The following is a 24,774-nucleotide window of genomic DNA, read 5'->3' on the forward strand; positions in this document are numbered from 1 at the left end:
TAAACCTGGATGGATGCAGTATCAGGCTTAACTATCAATTTATTGAAATTTCTGTCCCAGATCCCTTCCAGTTTCAAGTTAACTCACAGTCCCCGCCCCTCCTCCCCCAGCATCCCAGGATACTTTGTACCTCCCCTGCAAGCTCCCTCTCACAGGGTGGACAGGCCTACCTTTGGCCCATGCCATCTGCTCCAGCTGAGCAGGGAGGCATGCTCTACTGCCCCCAGCCACTGAAGGCATGTGGCTGCATTCCTGGAATCAAAAGCTAATGTTGGATCACTTGCTTATCAGTACAATCTACACAGCTTAGACTAACCTGCAAAAATTGAATCGATTCAGCCTCAGGCTTTTTGACTGTCTGTACTTAGCATACGAGTCTGGCTATACTATCCTCTTCCACAACCTCCTGTGGCAATGGGTTCTACAAATTAACTATGTACTATATATGAAAAAAAAATCCTCTTGCTCATTTAAAGTCTGCTTCCTCTTCACCAGTCCTAATATTCTGGAACTTAGTGAATATGACTATCATATCTTCCACTTAGCCTTCTCCTTTCCAAACAGAAGAGTTTTAACTTGTTTAATTTCTCCTGTAACAGCAGTGTGGTCCATACCAGGGGTCAGTAACATTTTTGGGCAGAGTGCCAAAAACACCCACAACCTCAGCTTGTAAGATACTTCTGTGCCAAAGGCAGACAGCGGAAGACCCGAGGGGCCTGATCCTTGTTGCAAAATGCACCCTCATCCCCTTCCCCACTACCCGCCCTGAAGAGCACGCACCAAGCAAAATGTGCAAACACTGGCAAATGTGCCGGGTGTTGCCTACCCCTTGTCTATACCCTTCATCATCTCTGTTGCCCTTCTCTGTACCTTTCCTAATTCCCCCATGTCCTTTTTGAGATATGGAGAGCAGAGATGTACACAGCATTTAAGCTGTGGAGACAGCGTGGATTTATGTAGTGGAAAGATATTTACTGTTTTGTTTTCAATTCCCCTTTTAACGAGTCCCAATATTTTATTGGTTTTGTTCACCACAGTGCATTGAGCTAATATTTTTAAAGAACTACCTATAATGACCCCAAGGTCTATTTCCTGAGTCATAAAAACTAATTCAGTCCAACACTGTGTACATATAGTTGAGGTTATTTTTCCCCTATGTGCATTATCTTGCACTCGTCAACAATGAAATGCATCTGCCACTTTTTCCCCACTTGGTTCTGAGAGACCTCTGCAGCTCCTCACCATCAGCTTAGGATTTGACTACTTGGCATAACTGAGCATGGTCTGTGAACTCTGAAATTTCACAGAACGTTCCCTTTAACAGGTCACTTATGAAGAAGTTGTACCAAACTGTTCCCAACACAAATCCATGTTGAACCCTGCTACTGACTTTCCTCTGTTCTGAAAGATGAGCATTTAGCACTACCTGTTTTCCCTAGATTTTAACCAGATTTCAGTCCAAAAATGAACCTACCCTCCAACCCTATAGAAACTCAGTTTCTTTTTTAAAAGCATTTGGTAAAGGACCTTGTCAAAAGCCCCCTGAAAATCCAAATGCAAATTTATATTACGTCTACTGAATCCCCCTTCTCCATGTGCTTGTTAACACACTCAAAGAACTCCAGCAGATGGTCTTTTTATATATGTTAGTAGTTTAACAGATAGGTACCCCTAAAGGGACTAAATTAAATATATTTCAACAAAATAAGCATAGGTAACATTTAATAACCTGCTTCTTTTGGCAAAGAGGTAACATTAAGTACATCAAGAAAACCTATAATGAAGTTATCAAATGTGCATTGGAAACAATGTTCTAAAAGCCATAGGACTTCCTAAGGGTCACCTCCACAAATTCTCTGGGACTTGGACATTGTAAGGAAAAAAGATTTTACAAAATACAGTTAAAATGAATACCCTGTACCAGGGCTAACCAACTACAGAGTGGTCAGGGGCTGTATGCTCCCTCCACTCCCAAATCCCCACAACTGAACTACATGGGCATTCCTCTTACCCCCCCCTCCCCCTCTGTGGAGCCCCTCTAGACCATGGTCTCTTTGGGCCTCATGGGCCAGGCTGCTCTGTCCCACCACCAAAGACAGGAGCAGGAGAAGGGGAAGCCCCATAGATCCCAATGGCAGCAGCAGCTGGACTGGGGTTCTGGGGGCCACAAATTAACCCCTAGTAAGCCCTATGTCAAATGGCCCTGCCCTATAGAATTTGTATAATACAGCAGCAGCACACAGAATAGCATACAATTAAGTAAGATGAACCTACAACAAACTAGCTATTTTGCATAGGACAAGCTGCTCTTGAGACAATACCAAATTAAAAGTTATTTATGTATAAGAGTTCTTTGAAATGACCTCTATATGCTCACATTTGGAACATATAAATTTTGCGAAGTGGAAAGTGTAGAGGCCACCTGAAGGAAAAAAATGATGAACAGAGATACAAAACTTGTTAAACATAAGATAATATTTGCCCAAAGTCAAAATCTCTTGAAGCAGAATTGTAAAACAAAGGAAATGGGGTTAAACAAGTTTTTACTGTAAAGACTATCATAAGCTATAGTTGAGATCCATAAAGCTAAAGTAAAAGTATTTACAAATTTGCTTCTAACAGTAGCACTGGATGCAGCCCATTACATAATTCAGCATGTATACTAAAACGAGCTACTATTATACCAGCCAAATAAATAACCCAAATCACAAAATACTTTTTATGTACACAACAGAAAAGATACTGACAGCATAGAGACTTTTAGAATATAGCAGACTGATAATTAACAAATTTTCCAGCACTTACAATTTATAGTAGTGTCATTCTAGATTAAATGCATCTCAGAGTATATAACATTACTTTTAAAAAAGTTAAATATCTATCAATTCTCAAAGAAAAAAAAAACCCCTGAACTCCAAATTTCTTTTCACTGCAAAACCCTCAAGCAGGAAACCTGAGCTACTCTGAACTGGGTTCTGAACTAGCCATTATGACTTCAGTATACAATCTCAGAATATGAGTAGCCCTTAAACTAGCTGTTTCTGCCAGCCACAAGAAAGGGGTGACCCATATCCATGCAGAAGCCTCTCTCGCATATATTTTATTTTTCAATAATTTTTTTTGGTATGGTCCTATGCAGGGGGCCCTCTGGAGCTAGGTTTTAGATGCACATAATGCACAATACCGACAGGATGCTCAAATCCTGTCCTCTCCAGATGCAGAGCATGTTCCATTCAGTCTGTTCCATTACAGATAGGGCTGTGTGTCAGGGTACATTTCTCCTCATTATGCAATTCCAAAAAAAAAAATTCACAGAAAAAATGATAGAAAACTATCAGTCAAACACTGAAGCGTGGCACTAAAGACTGAAATTAGGAAAGCATCCCTATTCATGAAGGTACTTAAGTATGTGTTTAAAGGTTAATATATGATTATGTCCCTTGCTTAAAGTTAACAAGTTAATCACATGCTTAAGTACTTTCCCAAACTCGGAGCTTAAATCAGCAGCTACAAAATTTTGCCATACAACAGACGTGTGTACAGAACACTGGTCTCTATACTATTAGTAATGAGGACTTTTTGATTTTTTTACAATCTAATTTAAATGTGTAACATAAAAGCTCTTAATATAAAAGAGTGGGGTTTTTTTAGAATCTGTTGAAAAGATGCTTTCTTATTCATGATCTAAATAAATTCTATAATAAAATATTAAGTCACATTTGGGCATGAACATCAAAAGAAGAGGAAAAGCGTGCTAAATATTGTGCAGCAGGCTTTCACATGGTTTACATCTCTCAATAATTGAACCTGCCCATATATTTAACAGGGCTTATTTGTGAAAAACTGCAGTAAGCAGTAATAAAAGCAAAATTCCACAAAACACTGCTGGCTTGGTGAAGCAATAGCTAGTTAAACGTATTACACAATAAGTAGTAATAGCAGATCTATTTTGCAGATTTATACGCAAATTAACTCACTTTAAAAGGTCACGTATGTAAAAAACAATAGGGTGGGAGGTGGGAAGGGGAGCAAATATGTACAGACCTTCCAGTAGTCAGATTGTAAACTGTAGTACCTCTGGTATGCAGATAATGCTGAAAGAGAAAAATAAAAATTGTTTTTAAAAAAGACCAAGACTGAAAGCCTTAAAAACCTCTCAAAATATGCATGTGTAAAATGATAAATGATTTAATAAAAGTACCTTTACTGCAATAAGTGCACTTCTGCGGGTAACGTATTTTGTAAAGATTATAATTTTTCTGTATGAAGTGTGTCAACCCAAAACCACATTTTATTATGATTTATATGAACTTGATATTTAATATTTTAAAGTAACCTTATGAAACAATTCTACTGGTTGACATTTTGGATTTCTGGCAAAGCTGCTATCAATTCAAAAATTTAATCATACAATGCATTTACAACGCTCCACGGTATCCTGCAGTTTTTGAAAGGAATGGCAGTCGCACAGAAAAAAAAAAAAAAATCAACTACAACATAAGCACAATCCCCTTTTCATCTGTCAGAGAAAAGTTAGGAGGAGGAGGGGACAGCTTCAAATTTTAGCCAGCACCTACCAAGGCTGAAATCAATATGAAACAGAGACCTACTTTTAGCCCAGCATGGGGACAATATCCAACTGGGAACTGTAGCATTACAGTGATGATTTTCACCAAATCATTGCTTCCTTTTCTTCCCCATAAAATTCTGGTACCATAGATTCAACCTTTTGACTAGTAGGCACCTGATGCATCAGCATCACCACACTGAAAAATGGTAACGAAAGCACTTTAAACTCATTGAACGAGCTTTGGTTAAAGCACCCCTGCCACCATTTTTCAATGTTAGGACGCTTATACATGAGATGCTGGAGTCTGCTGGAGTGCAGTAATTACCATGCTCCTGCAGATTTGATTAACCAAGTCTGCTCTGACATGCTACAATTACAGCAAGGGTGCTCTGATGTGCTGCATGTGTATAGGTGCCCTATGTTCTTATTACACAGCTCTTATGCAAACAGCACAATACGCACGTTGCAATATGTAACACAAGGCATTTTATGTAATGATCTGCTAGTATCTCTAAACGTTGGAAAATATCAGTGTCATAAGGCAGGGGTGCCCAATCTGCAGCATGCATGCATGGCATGAGCAGCTTCTGAGTGGCAGGTGACAGACAGGGAAAGGGACAGGAATGGCAGCTATGACAGGAAGCAGAAGAGCACCAGATCAACCAGGGAGCACAAGGCAAGGAAAGGGGATTGAAGTAGCACCCAGGAAGTGTATGGGGTTGATTTGTGGCATGACTGCCAAAAGGTTGGCCCTACGGTCATAAAGAATGCTAAAAATAGGAAAAAAAAAACTAAAGAACTTTCCACACATTTGGAAAGGACAACCACTGCTTTGAAAAGCTCACAAACTAAATACACACAAAACTAAACAGATTAAGCATAGGACAATAGCAATATACTATTTACAGCCAAGCAAATTCACCACAAGCAAAATAGTAAGTATATTAAATGCATACCCTACAACACCCCTAAAATTTAAGGCAGCCCTCCAGTAATTAGATACTATAAATGGAAAGCAATAAATGTCTTATAATTTTCTATATATACACAATCTAATTTTTGAATGGTTGTCTTAAATTTGTTTGTGACCACCACCACAGCAGAGTGGCAAGTGGTGGGAAGATGGACCAACCAACTCCAGCCCCTTATCTCCTCACCCCCAGTTGTGTGCCCCTTCACTGTCTACCCCCTACTTCCTCCCCTCCTCCCGACCCCTGAATATTACACTTGTACTGGGTCCCGCACTGCTCCCTGGCTCCAGGCCAACTCCCTTGCCCTTCTGGCTACACACTGGGTCCTATTGCTGCTCCTTTAGCTCCCTGTTGAGCCAGGAAGCAGCAAGACACAGCATGGAACAAGAGACTAGTGCAGGACCCAGTGCTGCCTGCAGGTACTACATTTCTGTTTAACACTCAATATTAAGATGGATGAGGCTTTGTTTTCCCCATATTGAATGAAAGGAGGGGGTAGGGGGAACGCATCTTGGAGTCCAGTAAATAAGGTATTTGCATCCCTAGACCAAATTTGTCAAGACATGACTAGATATACATTTGGTCTCTTTCAGCAAAAAATTGTCACGTTACTTAAAAAAAAAAGAGGGGGGGGTAAAGATTTAACACAAAACACATTTAAAATTAAGGCAAAAAAATAATATTTTACAACCGACTTTCAGGAGCCCCATATCAATAGCTTAAGTAATAAATGTACCAGCCATGTTCTTTTAAATGTTGGTAGAGCAACTCTTTAAGTTTATTTTTGTTTGAGAATTCTAAGAATTTAACCATTTTTTCCTACCTAAACTAGAACTACTCTTCAAAGTCCTTAATTAACATTTCCAAAAATCACACAACATAAAACATAGTACGCTTCCCTTGTTTTTTACTGCCTGAAAAAATCAGACTGAACACTTAATTGATAATTGAATCTAATTTACATATAATGTAACTGATTTTTGAACATGTCAGTAACTTTATTCCTCATTCAAACCAGTAGCTTCCTTCTGTTCTCAATGAATGGGCTGGTAAACATCTTGAATGAAAGAGTTCCAGAAGTGAAGCTAAGCTGCCCTCAAGGAAAATGGAGTATAGACTAGATAAAGGCATACTAGGGAATCTGGCCACACAAGATAATTTAAAAATGATTTAAGGCCAATACTAGGTATAATCACATTACTAAAAATAAACACAGTGATATTCTGTTTATTAATTTTAAAACAAGAAAATTCCCCAAAGCATGTGTTCAGAGTTAAAATCAACAGTATAGATTAATAACTTAGAACTAAAATAAAGTTTATTATATTGTAGTGTTCTAGTTTTTTGTTTATAAAAATGTAAATAGATAGTTGAATTTAAAAGAAATCCTAATACATTTAAATATGGAAGGATATGTAAAAGAATCTAAACAGCTTCAGCTCTGCCATATAAAAATATAAGCAGGCAAAGGAAATCCAACAGGTATTACAAGTCCAGTTCATGTATCTTCGGACCACAAATAATAAAAGAACTTAATTAAATGGGTGTTGTATTTCACTGCAGAGCAGAGCTAAGGTCTGCTGACACCATCTTCTAATTAGAAGCTTTAAATCTTATACTATTAACATTAAAATTAGTCACTGAAATTCTTAGTATGATAACATTTTACGTTGTTAAAGCTGTTGGGAAGCAAAAAGTCTCTCTTCCAGCACGGAAAACAGTCTTCAGCAATATTATATTAAACATACTTTGTTTAAACAGGAGAGGATTAGTTTGATTCTCAGGAAAATCTGTCTTCTAACACGATCAGTTAGCCTGTCCAAAATTTAAAAGGCAGATGAGATCTAAAACAAGACTGGACAAAGCACAAAAAAGTCATGGTAGCTAAACAAACATATATTGGCAATGGGATGGTTGGTATTCAGGCAAATTTGACCAAACCTCTATAACCACTATTCTAAATTTAAGAAGTCCTTCCTTCACTCTGATATAAATCCATGAATCTGTAGGGTTCACTTCAAGAAAAAAAAAAATCAATTAGATGGCCAGCACCACCTAGTGGTGTGCTGCAAGGCTAAATATGACCACAGATTTTTCACTTGCTGAATTTCTGACCCGGGTAGGGAGGTCTAACCCTGACTGGTAGTAGAAGCCTTTATAGGGCTCAATATGGTCCCAGTGAGACAAAGGCTTGTTGACACAGGGTTGTCATGTATACATTATTCTATGCTACTCTAATGAATCTAAAAACTAGGCACAGGAAAGAGCTGGCCCAAGGATAGAAATGCAAACTCTATTCACTCTTCACAGCCATGGTAAAAGAAACTGAGAAGAGGGTGGGGGTATCACTTCCTCATGCAGAGCAAGACAATGATGTCACACAAGAGAGCTCTCATGCACCCAATGGTAGCAGCTTCCATAGCAGCTCTGTAGCACAACACCAAGGATACCATCTGCTACCAGCTGAAACACAGTGATGCCCTGTAAAGTGGTTATACTACTGGATTTTAGACTGTACAGTACTCTGGCAAATTATGTTGTGGGCTAATTAACCAATTTAATTCTCTGTTGTTCCAATTTCTTCCCAGCATTGCCACCTCCCTCCCAATTACCTACTCCTGATAACTGGTCACTACTGGATAGTTTGCCATTATTCCCGTTCCCACTGGTGAGAAAAATTAACCAGAATTTACTGCATCTTTAGCAAGGGGTCTACAGACTGAACAGCAGATGAAAAGCCCAAGGTCTAGACTGAAGGATGAATGAAAGGTACAAGAGGAACCTCCAGCAGAGGATGTTTTAAGTTGCAAAAGATGACAAAAAAGTTACTTTGAGAAAAGACAATCTAATTAGCAAGTTTATCTTGAAAAGAAAGGAAGAATACACACATAGCACCTTGAAGTGGAAGATTCATAACTTTAGTTTTCACTGACCCATAACAGCATCCAACTATGGGTCATCAACAGTAATGTTAACCATAAAGTCCAAGTACACTGGTTAAACACCACAACAGTTCAGAGTTTGGTATTATAGGATATCTTTAAATAAGACTACAATTAGGTCAGCCTTAACTTAATCCCTTCATACTGTGCAAACACTGAAATGCAGAAGATACCATCGTAGGGGCATACCTTGATTATATTTACCTCAGAAATCCATCAGAAGATAAATTCCATTTTTCTCTCAAAAATCCCTTTCCATTGTTTATTTGACTTAAATTATTTCAGAATGAATTTAGATAGTTATTCATAACATGGGCAGACCATATTCTATAATACGAATATCAACTACAGTAAAGACTATAGCTCATATTCAAATTAGACTTTTTAATTGACTTTATAATGAAAAGCTGTAAATAATTCCAGTATTTAAAACCCTAGATAACCATTCTTATGTCTCAGACATGCATACAGCTATAGTTTAAGCCCAACAACCAAAGAGAGAAAAGATACACAGCTGTGGTAACCAGGCTTCAAAAGCTGTAGCTAACAACCAGATATAAACAACATCAAACATGGCACTGGAAAAGGACTCCCAGGGCATCAAAACTAGTCCCTTATATTCAGACAACTACTGGTTCAAAAAGGGTTCACAGTATCAGCAACTCACCTCTTCCACACATCACATCAACAAGTAGCCTACAAAAACATTCCACATGTAAAGAGCATAAGAAACAAGGGTGCCATCAGCGCCTGGTCACTGCAGTGGCAGGGAATTACTAGGTTAATATATGCTCAGATCTTAGGAAGATGACACTCTACACTACAGAGAAGAGCAAATAACACTATAGTACTTGTTAAACTGGTCTTCCTGACTCCAAATCTGAGAATGAGTTTGACTCTGAGCATAATGTGAAACTTTTCTAGCACATATACAAATCATTTCTAAGAGTATAGAGAAATGCACCCTTGTAGGGGCTTCAGAACAAGGTAAAACTCTTGGTTCAGAAAGCAAAGCAGCATTTACACTGTAACTGTTACATCTGTGGGTGTCTGGAGCCATACAAGTTTAATGAAACCACTCCAACTTTAATCCCAGTTTCCACCTCAGACATGATCATTTCCATTACATTAGTTTCATTATCATTTGGTACTCTCCACTGAATCCAAGTATTTATTCAGGTCTTGGTTTTGATGCCTAGATCAGGGTTATTCAACTGGCAGCCAAAGGGCTGCACACCAGTGTCACTGAGCCTCTGGCTATGCTGAAGTTGGACAACCCTGACACAGATCAATCTTGGTCTCCATCCCATTCTAAGTGGACAGATTTCTTACCTCTTTCTCCATAATACGTCGTTTTGTTTCTGTATTTTCCACTTCTGAAAGAGCTCCCTTCCGTATTAATCAACCCAATCACTTGCCTATTACCCCACTGTTCTGTTTCATAGACATTAGGGCTGGAAGGGACCTTGCAAGATCATAGGGTCCAGCCCCCTGCCCAAAGGGTCAGATCACCTCAACAAGGTAGGCATCCAAGCATTTCTCAAAGGTATCCAGAGTAGGTACTTGCACCACTTCTAAGCAGTCTTTTCCAGATTCTGGAGACCCAGACAGTAAATAAGTTTTTCTTTATGTCCAGTCTAAAACGGTCTTCCAGCAGTTTGTAACTGTTAGACCTGGTCTTTCCTTGGGGTGCCCTGGTCAACAAAGGTTCTCCCAGTTCCTGATACACAGCCCTTATATACTTATAGGCTACCACCAAGTCACCCCTGAGCCTTTGTTTCTCTAGGCTGAAGAGTCCCATGCTTCTCAGCCTCTCCTCATAAGGCCTGTTTTCTTGACCTCTAATCATGAACATCTGAAGTGCATCTTTATCTAAGCAGGTCTGTATTCTTTCTCTAATCATTTTTCATCTCTTGCTTGGGATGCATGCTCTAGACAGTATTTGCACATGAAGTAATTCCATGCCTCTGCCATTTCAGTCCTGAAGATCCCAAATCCAGAATCCAGTGCCCTCCCTAACCAAATTCCCCTCATTTCTCAAAATTCTGAAGTCCAAACCCCCCAGTTTAGTTCTAGATTTCTCTACTTGGCATTTTAAACTGAACTAAAAATCGGCTCACAACAGCTCTATCCAAGATTATTTTCAACATCCAACTCTTCTACAAGATCCTTCCTAGATGCTAAAAACTAAATCTTACATGGTATTGCCCTAAACCAAAAGTATCTGTGCCCTATCATTAACAGCAATATTAGTTATTAAGTCTGTATGAGGGAAGTTAAAATCTCCCATAATTAATTAAAACGTTTCCCATGAGCTTGAAGAGACTGCTATCCACTGCCCAGTCTATTCTTGGTGGTCTATGACAGCCCCTTAATACAACTCTTACGGGGCCTTTTTTTTTTTTTTTTTTTTTACTGTCCTTCTACTGTGATTCTCCTTTAGATTCTGTAGTGGGCATCATATTTTATATCATTGCAACCTCCACTGCTACCTTATCATGTGTGCCTTTAATCTAACTTTGCTAACTGGCTTATACCTTTAATAAATGTATTCCAGTCTTCAAACTACAGGCAGTCCTCGGACTTAAGACACAACTGGTTCCTGAAAACCGCGCCTTAAGTCAAAACGTTGCAACTCGGAACCAATTTTCTCATAAGAAATTAGGTTATAAATAGGGGATCGGTTCCTGGTGAAATACCCTATTTTCACCAAAAATACCCCAAATTTTGTACTCGATCAGTTATAGATGAGTAATATAGCTACATTAATGTATTTATATTGTAAACAGCAATCATCTTGATTTGGAAGGACTTCTTTGAGGTGACTTAGCTGGACTTTTTGAAAGGCTCTAGGTTGGACTTTCTAAAGGGATGTTGGCTGGAGTCTTCTCAGGTGTCTTGGCTGCAGGTTTTTCTGGAGCCTTATCTGCTTTCTTAAAGAAAGCATCCAAGGAAGTTTGGACAGATGTTCTTCAGGGAGATGAGCGATGCAGTGAACCTGTTCCCTGGCATGGCGTCACATGGGATCAAGTGTTGTAAGTCGAAACTGACATCATAAAGTTGAAACAGGGTGTCAATTTACAAACGCTGCAAGTGTGAAACATTGTAACTCGAAACGTTGTATGTCAAGGACTGTCTGTAGTCAAAATCTTAGTGAAGGTGTCATATTTCAAAAAGTGCAGCAAATCATTTAATGTTGTTCCAGATTTAATATTTACAACATGGTGCATTACTCAATTCTAGGTAAAGTAACATCTGAGTCTGCAAAACAAAGCTTTAAAATTCTTTATTTTTTTAAGATGTCCTACTTATGTATGCAATGCAGCATTGTTTCAAACAAAAGAATGAGCCTGTAATGACAAAGTAGTTATTTAGTTACCCTTTTTAGGCTATCAGAAACTTTTATCCCAAGATTATTTCCCAAAGTTCTCTCCTTATTTAAGGACCATAAGAAAGGCTGACAAAAGATTTAGAGACTTTTAAACAGTCACATTATACCCTTAGAACTGACAGTCTTGGTGGGCGTAAATACCAGCATATTTTCTAGAGTCCCTACCATACCACTGTACAACGAAAGTATTCCATCAAAGAATATATGGGGGGGAGGGGAGGAAAGAAGGGGCAAGGGAGTAAAGATAATAGTCCATTTAAATCCTTACTACTCAATTATCTTATCATAATTCAGTGGCATCTCCAAACAACCATGCAAGACTGGTCTATTAACAATCCACTGAAACATAATAGGGTTACTCATGACAGTTTTTAATTCTCCCCATACTTGAAAGCATTTGTGCTACATATAAAAATAGCAGAAGACTTTAGCCTTCTTACAAAAAGTTCACTATTTCAAAAAGATTTTCATAATACAAATCAGAGATTGCAAAGTTCAGACACCACACAGTTGAGAAGGAAGGGATAACAGGATCGTGCTATAAATGACAGTTTGGCTTTGCCATTAACAGTTAAAAGCCACCCTCAATTTTTCCACTTTCAATGCACTAGAGATAAGAATTCCCAGCAGACTGTGAAGTCTAGATCATGTCACTCCAAAGGGGGCAGTAAAGAAAGGGAGATTAAAAAAAAAAAAAAAAAGGATGTCTACAGGGACACTTGGTAGTAATTATACACATGGTACTAATTCATGTGGGCACCAATGATGCAACCAGGAGCAGCCCAGATCATCTGATGGACTACCACGCTCTGGGGGGCAAGCTGAAAGAGACAGGGGCACAAGTGTTCTTCTAATCTGTCCTTCCAGTGAGCGGACATTGACGACAGAAGACCTGCATCAGAGAGATCAACTTGTGCCTTCGGGACTGACATCTCGAGGCAGGCTTCAGCTTCTTGGACCATGACCTCAAGACGAGAGCCTTGCTTCAAGACGAGAGACATGCTAGGGTGGGATGGGCTTCACCTCTCCCCCAAAGGAAAGCGAGTGTTCTCTTTCAGGTTGGCTGATCTCTGACGGGCTTTAAACTAGGCTCATTGGGGGAAGGAGAGGATGAGGTTGGAGGGAGCCTCGGAACACCAAACCAGGTGTTACCCACCAGAACAGCCCAGTCAAGACTGACGATGAGCACAAGAAATACCTAGGTAAGAGACCCAGATAATCCTGGGTTTAGGGGGGCAGTGCATACACCTTCAGGAGGCCTTAAATGCCTATACACTAATGCTCGTAGAATGGGGAACAAGCAGGAGAAATTTGCCCTCTTGCAAGCTAACACAAACCCAGACATAGTGGGGCTCACCGAAACGTGGTGGGATCCAACGCACGATTGGGCTGTGAACGTCAAGGGCTACAGGCTGTACAGGAGGGATAGGACAGGGAGGAAAGGCAGGAGTGTGGTGCTCTATGTCAAAGAGCAATACACATCCTCAACAAGCAGCACTGGCTCAGAGGAGGGGTAGACTGGAGTGCTCTGGGTCAGAATACAAGGCAGTTAGGGGGAAAGGGACTTAACAGTGGGGGGCTTCTACAGGCCACCCAACCAGGGACAAGAGCTAGACCAGGAATTCTCAGGTCAGCTTGCAGAGGCAGTTCAGTCGAAGGATGTGGTCATCGTGGGTGACCTAAACTATCCAGACATTTGCTGGGAAGAGCAGTCAGCCAGGTCTGACCATTCACGTAGGTTCCTAACCGTGTTACAGGACCTCCATCTAACCCAGGAAGTGCACAGGCCCACCAAGGGAAATGCCTTGTTAGACCTGGTCCTGGCCACAAGCGATGACCTGGTCAGGGGACTGTGGGTGCTGGATCACCCAGGCAATAGCGATCATCACCTACTGGAATTCACCATCCAGCACAGGATGGCAAAGGCCTGCAGCAAGACAGCAGCCCCGGAGCTCAGGAGGGCAGATTTCATTGAGCTAAGCAGACTAGTCAGAGAGGCACTGAGGTCCCGGGGGGGTGGGGAGTTGGGAGTCCAAGAAGAATGGTCGTTGTTGAAGGAGACAATCCTCCAAGCCCAAAGGGTGGCAATCCCAACATGGATCAAAGGGAGCAAGAGTGCTCAAAAGCCCCCCGTGGCTCACCAAAAGCATCCAGGAACATCTCGAAGCTAAGGAGGCATACACCCAATGGAAGGGAGGGGCCATCACCAGGGAGGACTATACCTCTGTTGCTCAGGATTGTAGGGGGCCTGTTAGGAAGGCCAAGGCGGAGATGGAACTGGAACTAGCGACCCGGATCAAGGATAACAAGAAATCCTTTTTTAAATACCTAGGTGGTAAAAAGGAGGTTCCAGATAACACAGGTCCTCTGCAGGACATGCTTGGAAATCTGGTAGTCTCACCAGACAACAAAGCTAACCTATTTAACAATTTCTTTGCTTCCATTTTTCTGAGCAGGGACCAGGTCATCCCCCCCCCCCCAGGACTCCCAATGGTCCCAACTAGGCCCAGGGTCAGAGAGTACCTAGTTAGGGAATTTCTGGTGGGACTGGACATGTTCAAATCATCAGGTCCTGATGATCTCCACCCCAGAGCGCTGAGGGAATTAGCAGAGGTCATTGCAGGACTGCTGGCACAGCTTTACGAACACTCATGGTGCTCTTGCAAGGTGCCAGAGGACTGGAAAAAGGCCAACGGGGTTCTCAATTTCAAAAAAGAGAGGAAGGAGGACCCAGGAAATTATAGGCCTGTCAGTCTTACCTCAGTCCTGGGGAAGCTCTTTGAGAAAATTATCCAGGTGCACATCTGTGAGGGGCAAGCAGGGGAGCATATGCTTAGGGGCAACCAACACGGGTTCATTAGAGGCAGGTCTTAGAAGGCCACCAGGTTGGTCTGACATGACCAGGTCACAAAATCCTTGGACGCAGGTGTTGCAGTGGACGTAGTCTTTCTGGACTTCAGGAAGGCCTTTGACATGGTCTCTCATCCCATTCTCATTAAAAAATTAGGAGATTGTGGCGTCGATGCCTACACAGTCAGATGGGTTGCCAATTGGCCAGAGGGCTGCACTCAGTCAGTGGTGGTGGACGGGTCATTTTTGACCTGGAGGGATGTGGGCAGTGGGGTCCCCCAGGGCTCAGTCCTCCGGCCCACACTGTTCAACATCATCATCAGTGACTTGGACGAGGGGGTGAAAAGCACCTTGTTCAAATTCACAGATGAAACTAAGATGTGGGGAGAAGAGGGCACGCTAGAAGGGAGGGACAGGCTGCAATTGGATCTGGACAGGTTACAGGTGGGTGGATGAGAATAAGATGGGATTCAATACTGACAAGTACAGGGTACTGCACCTAGGGAGAAAGAACCAGCAAAATACCTACAGGCTGGGGAACCCCCTTCTCATCAGCACAGAGGCAGAAAAGGATCTTGGAGTCATTATAGACTCCAAGATGAACTCAGGCCACCAATGTGGGAACACAGTCATGAAAGTTAACCGCACCGTGTCATGCATCCACAGATGCATCACGAGCAGGTCCAAGGAGGTGATCCTCCCCTTATATGACATTGGTCAGGCTGCAGTTGGGGTACTGAATCCAGTTCTGGGCACCGCACTTCAGGAGGGATGTGGACAGCATCAAGAGGGCCCAGAGGAGAGCCACTCACATGATCAGGGGGCAGCAGGACAGGCCCTACAAAGAGAGGCTAGGAGACCTGAACCTGTTCAGCCTCCACAAGAGAAGGCTGAGAGGGGATCTGGTGGCCACCTATAAACTGGCCAAGGGAGACCAGCAGGCAATGGGAGAGTCCCTGTTCCCCTGAGCACTACTGGGAGTAACAAGGAATAATGGCCATAAGCTGACAGATAATAAATTCAGGCTAGATATCAGGAGGCACTACTTCACAGTCAGGGTGGCTAGGATCTGGAACCAACTTCCAAGGGAAGTGGTGCTCGCTCCTACCCAGGGGTCTTCAAAAGGAGGCTAGATACACACCCTGCCAGGGTCGTTTGACCCCAGCATTCTTTCCTGCCCACAGCAGGGGGTCGGACTTGATGTTCGGACCTGACCCCTGCTCAGGTCCCTTCCAACCCTACCAACTATGAAACTATGACAAGAGAAGAAGTTTTATACAGGGGTTTGGTTCAGAGTCACTGTCCATGCAGAACTTTGATGATGCTACACTCTTGAAGGCTGCAGAGAATTATTAACACATTGATTAAACTAAAAATTCTCTGTAAATTATCTGCTGTGAAAAAATACAAAAAAAGTATGTGTTATGTGTACCAAGTTAAAAATCTCATTTGCTTTACCAATTAGGATTTCTTTTTAGAAAGCATCTCAGCAACCTAAAAAGGAAGGATTTTAGAACTCAAAAGTTCAGCCTTAAGTCCAAAGGATACCCGTTTAAAACGAAACCAAGTTAACAGTTTTTATAGAAAATTTAATACAACCACATAATTTTATAAGGAATATTTGTGCTTCTCTTCACCAGGCAGTCAGTATTTACAAACATAATGCAAGCATAGCTAATAAGATTTTACTGGTATGGTCAATCAACTGTACCAACCATTGAACAAATCTTTAATCAAGACATTTCAATACAGTGCTTACCACAATTTTCTAAATCACCTAGAAAAGCTTATGCTCATTGGAATGAGTTACATATTTGTATTATCCAACAGATATTCTTCTTGTGCTTTCAGGCATTTTATCAGATGACAAAAAAGAATTATTATCTGTTCATTCCTCTGAATGGAATTACATGCAATGACATCCACAGGAACATCAAAACAAATTTGATAAACCTGGCATTTAGTCAAAGCAGTGTTAAAGTACACTGGCAGCCAGGTTTAAAATAAGGGAGCGCAGGGAAGCTCATTCCTTTTAATATTGTCCGTTAGGATGGCCAGATGTTTACGTGTACCCAGTTAATCACATAATTCACACTTGTTATTATAAACTAGCCTTTCACTACTTGAACATGTCTTAAACAAATATTGCATTCATGCATTGTTTTAAAAACTTTGTGCTTAAACTCTGAACTACGTAAGATACCTGCTCATCTACTTACCTTTGAAAAACGGGAAACTTTCCGTAGGGAATAAAAAGGCTTAAACCTATCAAGTTGTACAAACACAAACATAGTATTCAAAAAGTGTACAGACCTTATGATTATAAACATGACCCCCTGAATGTAAATCTATATTGCAGGCAAATAGCTATAGGGCCTCAGCTATTTTTAGCAGCAGCAGAGTTAAAGGAATCAATTTAACAGCAGAACAGTACTAGTCAACTTCAATGCTGCCAGAGCAGCATCACTATATTACTTGTTAGTAAAGTTATAAGCAACAGCAGTAGTATAAAATGGGGGTGAAGAGTGGCACCAAACCCAGCCACTGACTTCAAGGGAGAGAGCCATCATTCCAGCGCCCTCTCTAAGTCTCTGTACGTCTGCAGCAACTCCACACCAGCCAGCTGTAAGACAGAGGAGCTGAAGCAGTCCTGCACTGGCCAGATGTAGGAGCTGGGTAGTGGGACACTGCAGGAGCACCCTTCTGATGGCTGGACAAGGCAGGTCTGCTCCAGCTTAGCTTCTAAGGCTGGCAGCACCGAGCTGTTGAGCTGACACCCAACTCTTACAATGGGGCACCAGGGTCTTCTCCAACTGGGGCTTCTTTAGCTAGAAGGCACAGGGCTAATCCAGATGCAGCAAAGAAAGGAATGCTCCTCCCTTCCCCTCTCCCCCCATCAAAAAACATTTTTGTCCCAGATGCCAAAATTAACAGTTGAGCCTCTAAGCAACAGACAAATTCAGATTTTCACTGATTTTGACTATGGAGATATCAGGATAAGCTCAAAAAGATATCACTGCATTGCAGAAAGCACACCTGTAAGGGCTGATCTGCCTGCAGTTTGTCTGGGTAACTCAAACCCTCACTAGAGGATCCAAGTGGCTTCATGTGTAGCATTGGCCATCTCCCAGAATCCTGTTTTCATTTGAATGTTAAACTAGTAACTCAACTCACAGAACAGCACAAGTCACCAACGGCTGATCCACCAAAACAGGTTCTAAAACAAAACACTGGTAAGCAAAGGAACTGTAGCAAGCTTGCTTATCGACCAACCACTAGTCTAGGGGTAGGCAATTATTTGGGCTGACAGACCACTTAATGAGTTTTGGTGACCTGTTAAAGGCCACACCTCTCTCTCTCTCTCTCCCCCTCCCCAGGGAAAGCCTGAACCTGCCTTCAGCTTTAGCACACACTGCCCACCCACGCTCTTACCCCCCAGGCCAGACCCAGCAGTTTCTGGCCACATGCACAGCTACACAAATGCAGCCAACAACTTGGTTCATAAGAAAGGAAAGGGAGAGAGACACACACAGAGAAAGAAAACACACCAAATGCAGCCCCAGTACCACGGAGATTGTGGAACCACTGCCCATCCATAGACTTGTATCAAATCAGCTGGTGGGAGAGATTCGGCCCACAAGCCATATATTGCCTATCCCTGCACTTGTCAAATACTACACTTAAACATGGTGAGAAAACACTTGGTTATTATTAAACCATAGAAATGCAGTGAAATGTGAAAGAAGAAGTAAAATTATGCCCATTCAGTCATCACCTGGACAAATAAGGACCATGTCCACAACTCAGGGACCTGAGATAGGGACATGAAGTTAGCCAGACCAAAAACACACATGACACAGAAAAATAAAAATAAATTGAGAACTGGTGGGAGAAGGAGAGGGGCAGAGGAAACACTTGCTGGAATATGGAACTTAAAAACATGATATCAGACTACAGCACATGCAGTAATTCTTCATGAGCTAAAAATATGAGTGGGAAAATCACTGATCTGTGAAACAACATGAGAAGGCAAAGAAAAATCCTACCACAATGAATACAGAATATTGACATCAGGAAGAGAAGATGGAAGTCACTGGGGTGGAACTATACTGGTTCTGAAGTCAAAGGTAAGCCAGGCCCTCATGCTATTTAATTCCATACCACCTGCACACTGAAGGCCAGGCTCAAAAATTAAATTTGGTTGAAGTGACAACTGTACACGTAAATGAACCCCCAAGCATCCAACAACAACAAAAAAGAAGCAGTTGAGTTTTGTAACTCATTGCTAAAAACAATAAAAGCACTCAGACCAGGCAAGTTGCTAGTAATGGGAGATTTTAATGGGATAGTAAGGAATCCCTGAGCTAGAGCAACAGAACCGTTCAGAGGCAGTGAAGAAAATGAAATAGGAGAAATGAAGAAATTCAGTAGCCTAAATAACCACACACCATTCAACAAAAGAAAGATTCAGAAGAAATGAACTTGGATATCAATCGATGAAAACAAAAGAGCATTATACACTCTGTACCCATAAATCCAGATAAAAATCAAGTGTTTTGTTATGCAAATAGGATCTGTATGATGCTAATACCAGCTTGTGATCCAGTGAAGTTAAGACTGAGTGTAACCAAACAAAATGCTGGGCCTATTACATATACAAATGGAAAGACCCAAGAATCAGGAAGTAAAAAAAAAAAAGCCATAAGATGATTATGACACTAGCAAAGGAAATAAGTGTTTAGGTAATAAGAACTACTGTAAAAACAGGATTACAAGAATGGCCAAAACAAGTGTTGGGTTATAAGCCCAGAACAAAAAAAAGAAACAAACTGAAAAATGGCAGGCATACTAGAGTTAGATGGGTAGCATAGCAAACACAGCAGAACAGAAAAAGACTGCAGAAGTCCATGAGCTAAGTTCAATAAGATGATTAGAGCAATAAAAACCGAAAATGAAGAGATAAACACACCTGGCTAAAATAATGTTAAGAAAAAAAGATGTCAAGAAAAATGTGATTTGGGGCATACTGCAAAACAAAAGGAAGTGAGTAAAATATATGAACTGAAAACGTCTAAGGCAAGACCAAGGGCAAGTCATGTCTGACCAACCTCCTTGCCTTCAATGATGAGACGAATGGCTTTGTGGATGTGGTAATACCTTGATTTCAGCAAGGCTTTTGATATGGTCTCTCACAACATTCTCACAGGCAAGCTAAGGAAGTATGGGTTGAAAGAATGGACTGTAAGGTGGACACAAAACTGCCTGGAGCATTGGGCTCAGAAGATGACAGTCAATGGCTTAATGTCTAGTTGATAGTCAGAATCTAGTGGAGTGCCCCAGGGGTTGGTTCTGGAGCCAGTTTTGTTCAAGATCTTCATCAATGACCTGGAAGTTGGCACAGAGTGCACCCTCAGCAAGTCTGCAGATGATACTAAGCTGGGGACAGTAGTAGATATACAGGAGGGTAGGGTTAGGATTCAGAGAAACAGACAAATTGGAGGATTGGACCAAAAGAAATCTCATGAGGTTCAATAAGGACAAGGGCAAAGTCCTGTACTTAAGACAGAACAATCCCATGGCACCAGTACAGGCTGGGGGCTGACTGGCTGAGCAGCAGCTCTGCAGAAAAGGACCTAGGGGTTACAGTGGACAATGAACTGAACGCAAGCCAACAGTGTGCCTTTGTTGCTAAGAAGGCTAACAGCATACTGGGCTACATTGGTAGGTGTGTTGCCAGCAGATGAAGAGAAGTGATTATTCCCCTCTATTCGGCACTGGTGAGGCTGCATGTGGAGTTCTGTGTCCAGTTTTGGGGCCCCCACTACAAAAAGTATGTGAGCAAATTGGAGACAGTCCAGCAGAGTACAATGAAAACGGTGATGGGACTAGAGCACATGACTTCTGAGGAGAGATCGAGGGAACTGGGCATATTTAGTGTAGAGAAGAGAAGACTGAGGGAGGATTTAATAGCAGCCTTCAACTACCTGAAAGCTGGCTCCAAAGAGGATGGAGCTGGACTGTTCTCAGTGGTGGCAGATAACAGAACAAAGCACAGTGGTCTCAAGTGGCAGCAAGGGAAGTTTAGATTAGATATGAAGAGAAAAACAAAAACAAAAAAAAAACTAGGAAGGTAGTATAGCACCGGAGTAGATTACTCAGAGAGGTTGTGGAATCTGCTTCCTTGGAGGTTTTTGAGACCCAGCTAGACAAAGCCTTGGCTGGGATGATCTAGTTCAGGATGGTCCTGCTTTGAGCAGGGGGTTGGACTAGATGAACTTCTGAGGTCCCTTCCAACCTTACTTTTCTATGATTCTATGAGATTGAAGTACAGGATGAGCAAGTAAAGAATAAGCATATTTTGAAACAGTATTTTCAATAGTTGATCAGAAAACACAAATCAAGACATTGTCAGATTAACTCCTCAATTCAAATAGGGAAGAACAGAGGCTAGCACTCTAGAGTAACAGTAAAGAGCTGAATAAAGATTTGAAGACTAGAAAGGCACCAGAAAGTAGCAACACAAACAGAACTGCTTCAAGCAGGCAACCTGCACACAGTAAAAGCAATTTGTAGGTTATGTAGTAGAACAGGTACAATGAGACTGAAATAAGTAACTGCATTGATTTATACAAGACAAAAGCAAGAGCAAGAACTATAGAGGGACTAGCTTGTTGAGTACCCGTTGGTGTATGCCTTAAGTCACTGCAGAGGAAAACAACAACTGTGCTGCTTATGGACTACAACAGATCAGTCCTTGTGACAGGACAGATATCATCCACAGGCCATGGTAAGAGGAAGCCAGAGGCTCCCATTACTTCAAGGGAACAAGTAGTAGCAGTAAGGTTTTACATGTGCCACATGTGAGGGTAACACTACGGGGGGTAGGGGGTGCACTGGCTAAAGGGAAAGAGGCATCCAGGGGTCAGAAGCTATGGATGCCTACTGCACAGCAGCCAGCTCTGCAACAGTACAACAGGGCAGAACCTTGCTAGGGTAGCAAGGGCACTGCTACAGCAGCTAAGCAAGCAGCCTGTAGGGTAGTCAGTCTGGCTGGGCACAAAGGGAAGAGCTCTGCAGCACACTGGAACCCTGACTGAACAGGGACTAAAAGTAAGGAGCTGAAGGCTTGCCAGGGGATAAGGCCCAGGATCAGCAAAGTTTCATGAGATAGCAGTGGACTGAATGTTTTAGTTACAGTCAAAGGGCTTCTATTTTGGTTTGCGGTTTAGATCAGCAGTCTGCGTTGGGACTATCGGGGGTGGAGGAGATTCCAGTGGTGTCCAAGGGGCACATAACTGCTTTAAGTCCTGCCGGGGCCATGCTCAAGGTACTGCCAGATGGCAGCTGGGGAGGGTTGAAGCCTAAGCCAGCTAAGGCCAGAGCCTGAGAGGGTAAGAACCATGGCCAGGGGCCCAATGCCCAAAAGGGCAAGATAAGGGCTGCAACCCAGAAGCCAGGTCTGATGCAGTGGGCCTGGGCTAAGGGGCCAGCCGGAACAGAAGAGCTGAAGCCACAACAGGGGAAAGGAGGCCTAACGTTGATTCAGGGCAAAGTGCCTCATTGAAGTGATGATAGTCAACATCTGTAAGACATGGATGGGATTACAGGGGTGGCTGGAGGCCGCAAATAGCCCCAAAAGCGACAGGTGTCCAAGGAGGCTAGGATGGGCCAGAATTGGGGCCAACAGGTTTTGAGAGGGATCCACTGACTGAAAGAAGAACTGGGGCTTCTAGGATCCTTGGGCGACCTCCCTTTTTAAGATCAAACTGGTAATCAAGGTGTGGCAGGAGAAAGCAAAAGTAAAGTACCCTAGAGCCAGAGCAGGGCAGGAACTGTTCAGCCACCAGAGGGTACCATTGACTGCCTCTGGGGCCCAGTCCTGTTACAGTCATGAACAGAAGGCTGTTTCTACAGGTGGAATTTCTGAGAAATTTCCACCGCTGGCTATCTTTTTACAAAAGGGAGTACACAAATATTCAGCCTGCAGCCACAGCCTCTCTCCTGCTCTCCTCACCTTCCCCAAACCAGGGTGATCCTAATCTGGGGAAGGCATGTGGAAAAGTGCCTGCTCCACTCTTTCCAGTTGCTGAGAGGAAGTCGAGCAACAGGAAAAGATTCCTTATGCTTTCCACAAACCCCAGAAGGACTGAGAGCAAGTTTTGATAATCTATGGCATACCAGTGAAATAAGTACAGTAAAAGTAAACAAGTTATGGAATGGCTGAAGACAACCTGAAGTGAAAGAGATGCTTTTTTACCACCAGATTTATTCTGTTTGGTTCTGAAAAGTAAAGGTTCTAAATTTAAGAGATGAAATGAAAGAACTCATGTTATGTGGACCATATATAATCTTAGATTTACAGATGATATTCACTTCACAGCACTGATGGAAGAGGATCCATAGAAAACAAACTAGGTAGACCAGGAAAGCAGAAAATTCAAACTGCAGATAAAACAAGAAAAGGAGTTTTTTTAAAAGTCTGACATTTAAAAGCTGAGGAAGAGGAAGATATAAAGATCAGAGGGAAAAAAACTAGAATAAGTGAAAAATATGTACATCTTGGAGATCACTATATAGGAACATCTATTGTGAAGATGATATAAAATAAAACTCCAGTTTTATTCCATTTATAAAACTCATTAAGACCCACTAAGATCTGGATAAAAATGAAAACTGGAGTATACAAAATAACTGATGCATGGAAGTATTACATAGATTTAAATACTGAGTATCAGGGAACTTCTAAGAGAAAGAAAATATGGACAGAAGGAACAGTCTCTTAAGTTTACAGAAAATAAAAATGGAAAGGTAAGAAAATGCTTAGAGCCAGAAAAAAAGTTATTATAAAAGACCCACAAAAGGCAGCTGTGATCACTTGGACATGTGTCAAAAGTGAACACAGAAAGAATATAACATATGCCAATACAAGGGAAGGAAAAAGTGAGAAAAGCGAAGTATGCACTGTAGGTACAGTCAAGCATAGTGTAGAACAAAGTTTTAAAAATAAGTGATACCGTAAGGTACTCTATTTAACTTATGATACAATTATTGAATATTTTTCTAAAAAATATGCCCTCTTAACTTCACAGATTGTAAGTAATTAAAAAATCTAGCATATTCCTATATAGATTATTCCAACGATTAACTGCCCCACTCAAAAGTTTGCATCTCGTTCCTGCTTCCAACTGATTAATGAAATACATACGGTAATTCCATATTTCACTCCCTTTTTTAATATTCCTTGGCACTTAAAATCCAAAACCACATTCACCCACTATGGTATTATACTGGGAACTCAAATGCAAGATGCTATTGTGAGACTATTTCTGAAGTCATTGCTTTCCAGTATACTACAAATAAATGTGACCAACATTAAAAAAAAAAAATGTGATTTTGCTTTCCTCTATGAAAAAGCATATTGTTCTAATGAGTCCACTTTACCAACCCATCCAGGTTGGTCAGTATAATCAATCTGATGCCATTATGTACTTTCTTCCAAATCAATAATAAATATAATAAATGACATTTAGCTAAGAACAAACTTTTAATGCGAGCTAGGATGCTAAAAATGCCTTCAAAAATCTTGTCCTGAGCCTAAGAAGGGTTTATGAACAGTATCTCAGCAGGAATTCAAGACCTCTTTCCTGACATTAAGGGCTATTTCAATCCATTCCATAGTAAAATAGGTTTCCACTTTCCCGTTCTTACTTTTTTCACTGCCTTGTTAAACTGCAGTGCCATCAAAGGTCAGGATGTAACACCACAGCTGTGGCATCCAGAGTGCAAATGAACATTTCCTTCCTTTGAACTTTTCCTCTCCTCTGTCCATTCTTATATAACTAGCTAATTGCCCATCAAGAATGATCGGTTTCAGGGAGTGTTTACATGGTCCTCCTCAACCCTTGCCCTCCACCCCCTGCCAGCTGCTGCAGAAGCCAGATGGCAGGGGGGTACTGCCACTGTGACCCCCCCCCTTCCCACTTCCCTCCCTTCTTTCTTTCCCTGCTGCCCAGCCTCGACAGCAGCCATCACCCGCCATGACCCCCTGTT

General features: G+C 41.7%; 1 protein-coding gene across 7 annotated transcripts in view; it reads right to left on the minus strand.

The window, feature by feature from the left end:
- Nucleotides 1-24,774, minus strand: part of KDM6A (lysine demethylase 6A) — a 176,430-nt gene that overhangs the window by 149,124 nt on the left and 2,532 nt on the right. For all 7 annotated transcript variants that reach the window (XM_019529051.1, XM_019529050.1, XM_019529046.1 and 4 more), the window contains exon 2: nucleotides 4,045-4,094. In XM_019529051.1, the coding sequence (XP_019384596.1) occupies nucleotides 4,045-4,094 (50 nt within the window). The remainder of the gene's footprint in view (nucleotides 1-4,044; nucleotides 4,095-24,774) is intronic.

Source organism: Crocodylus porosus, unplaced genomic scaffold, assembly GCF_001723895.1.
Source record: "Crocodylus porosus isolate Cpor-Errol unplaced genomic scaffold, CroPor_comp1, whole genome shotgun sequence".
NCBI classification, from domain to species: domain Eukaryota; kingdom Metazoa; phylum Chordata; order Crocodylia; family Crocodylidae; genus Crocodylus; species Crocodylus porosus.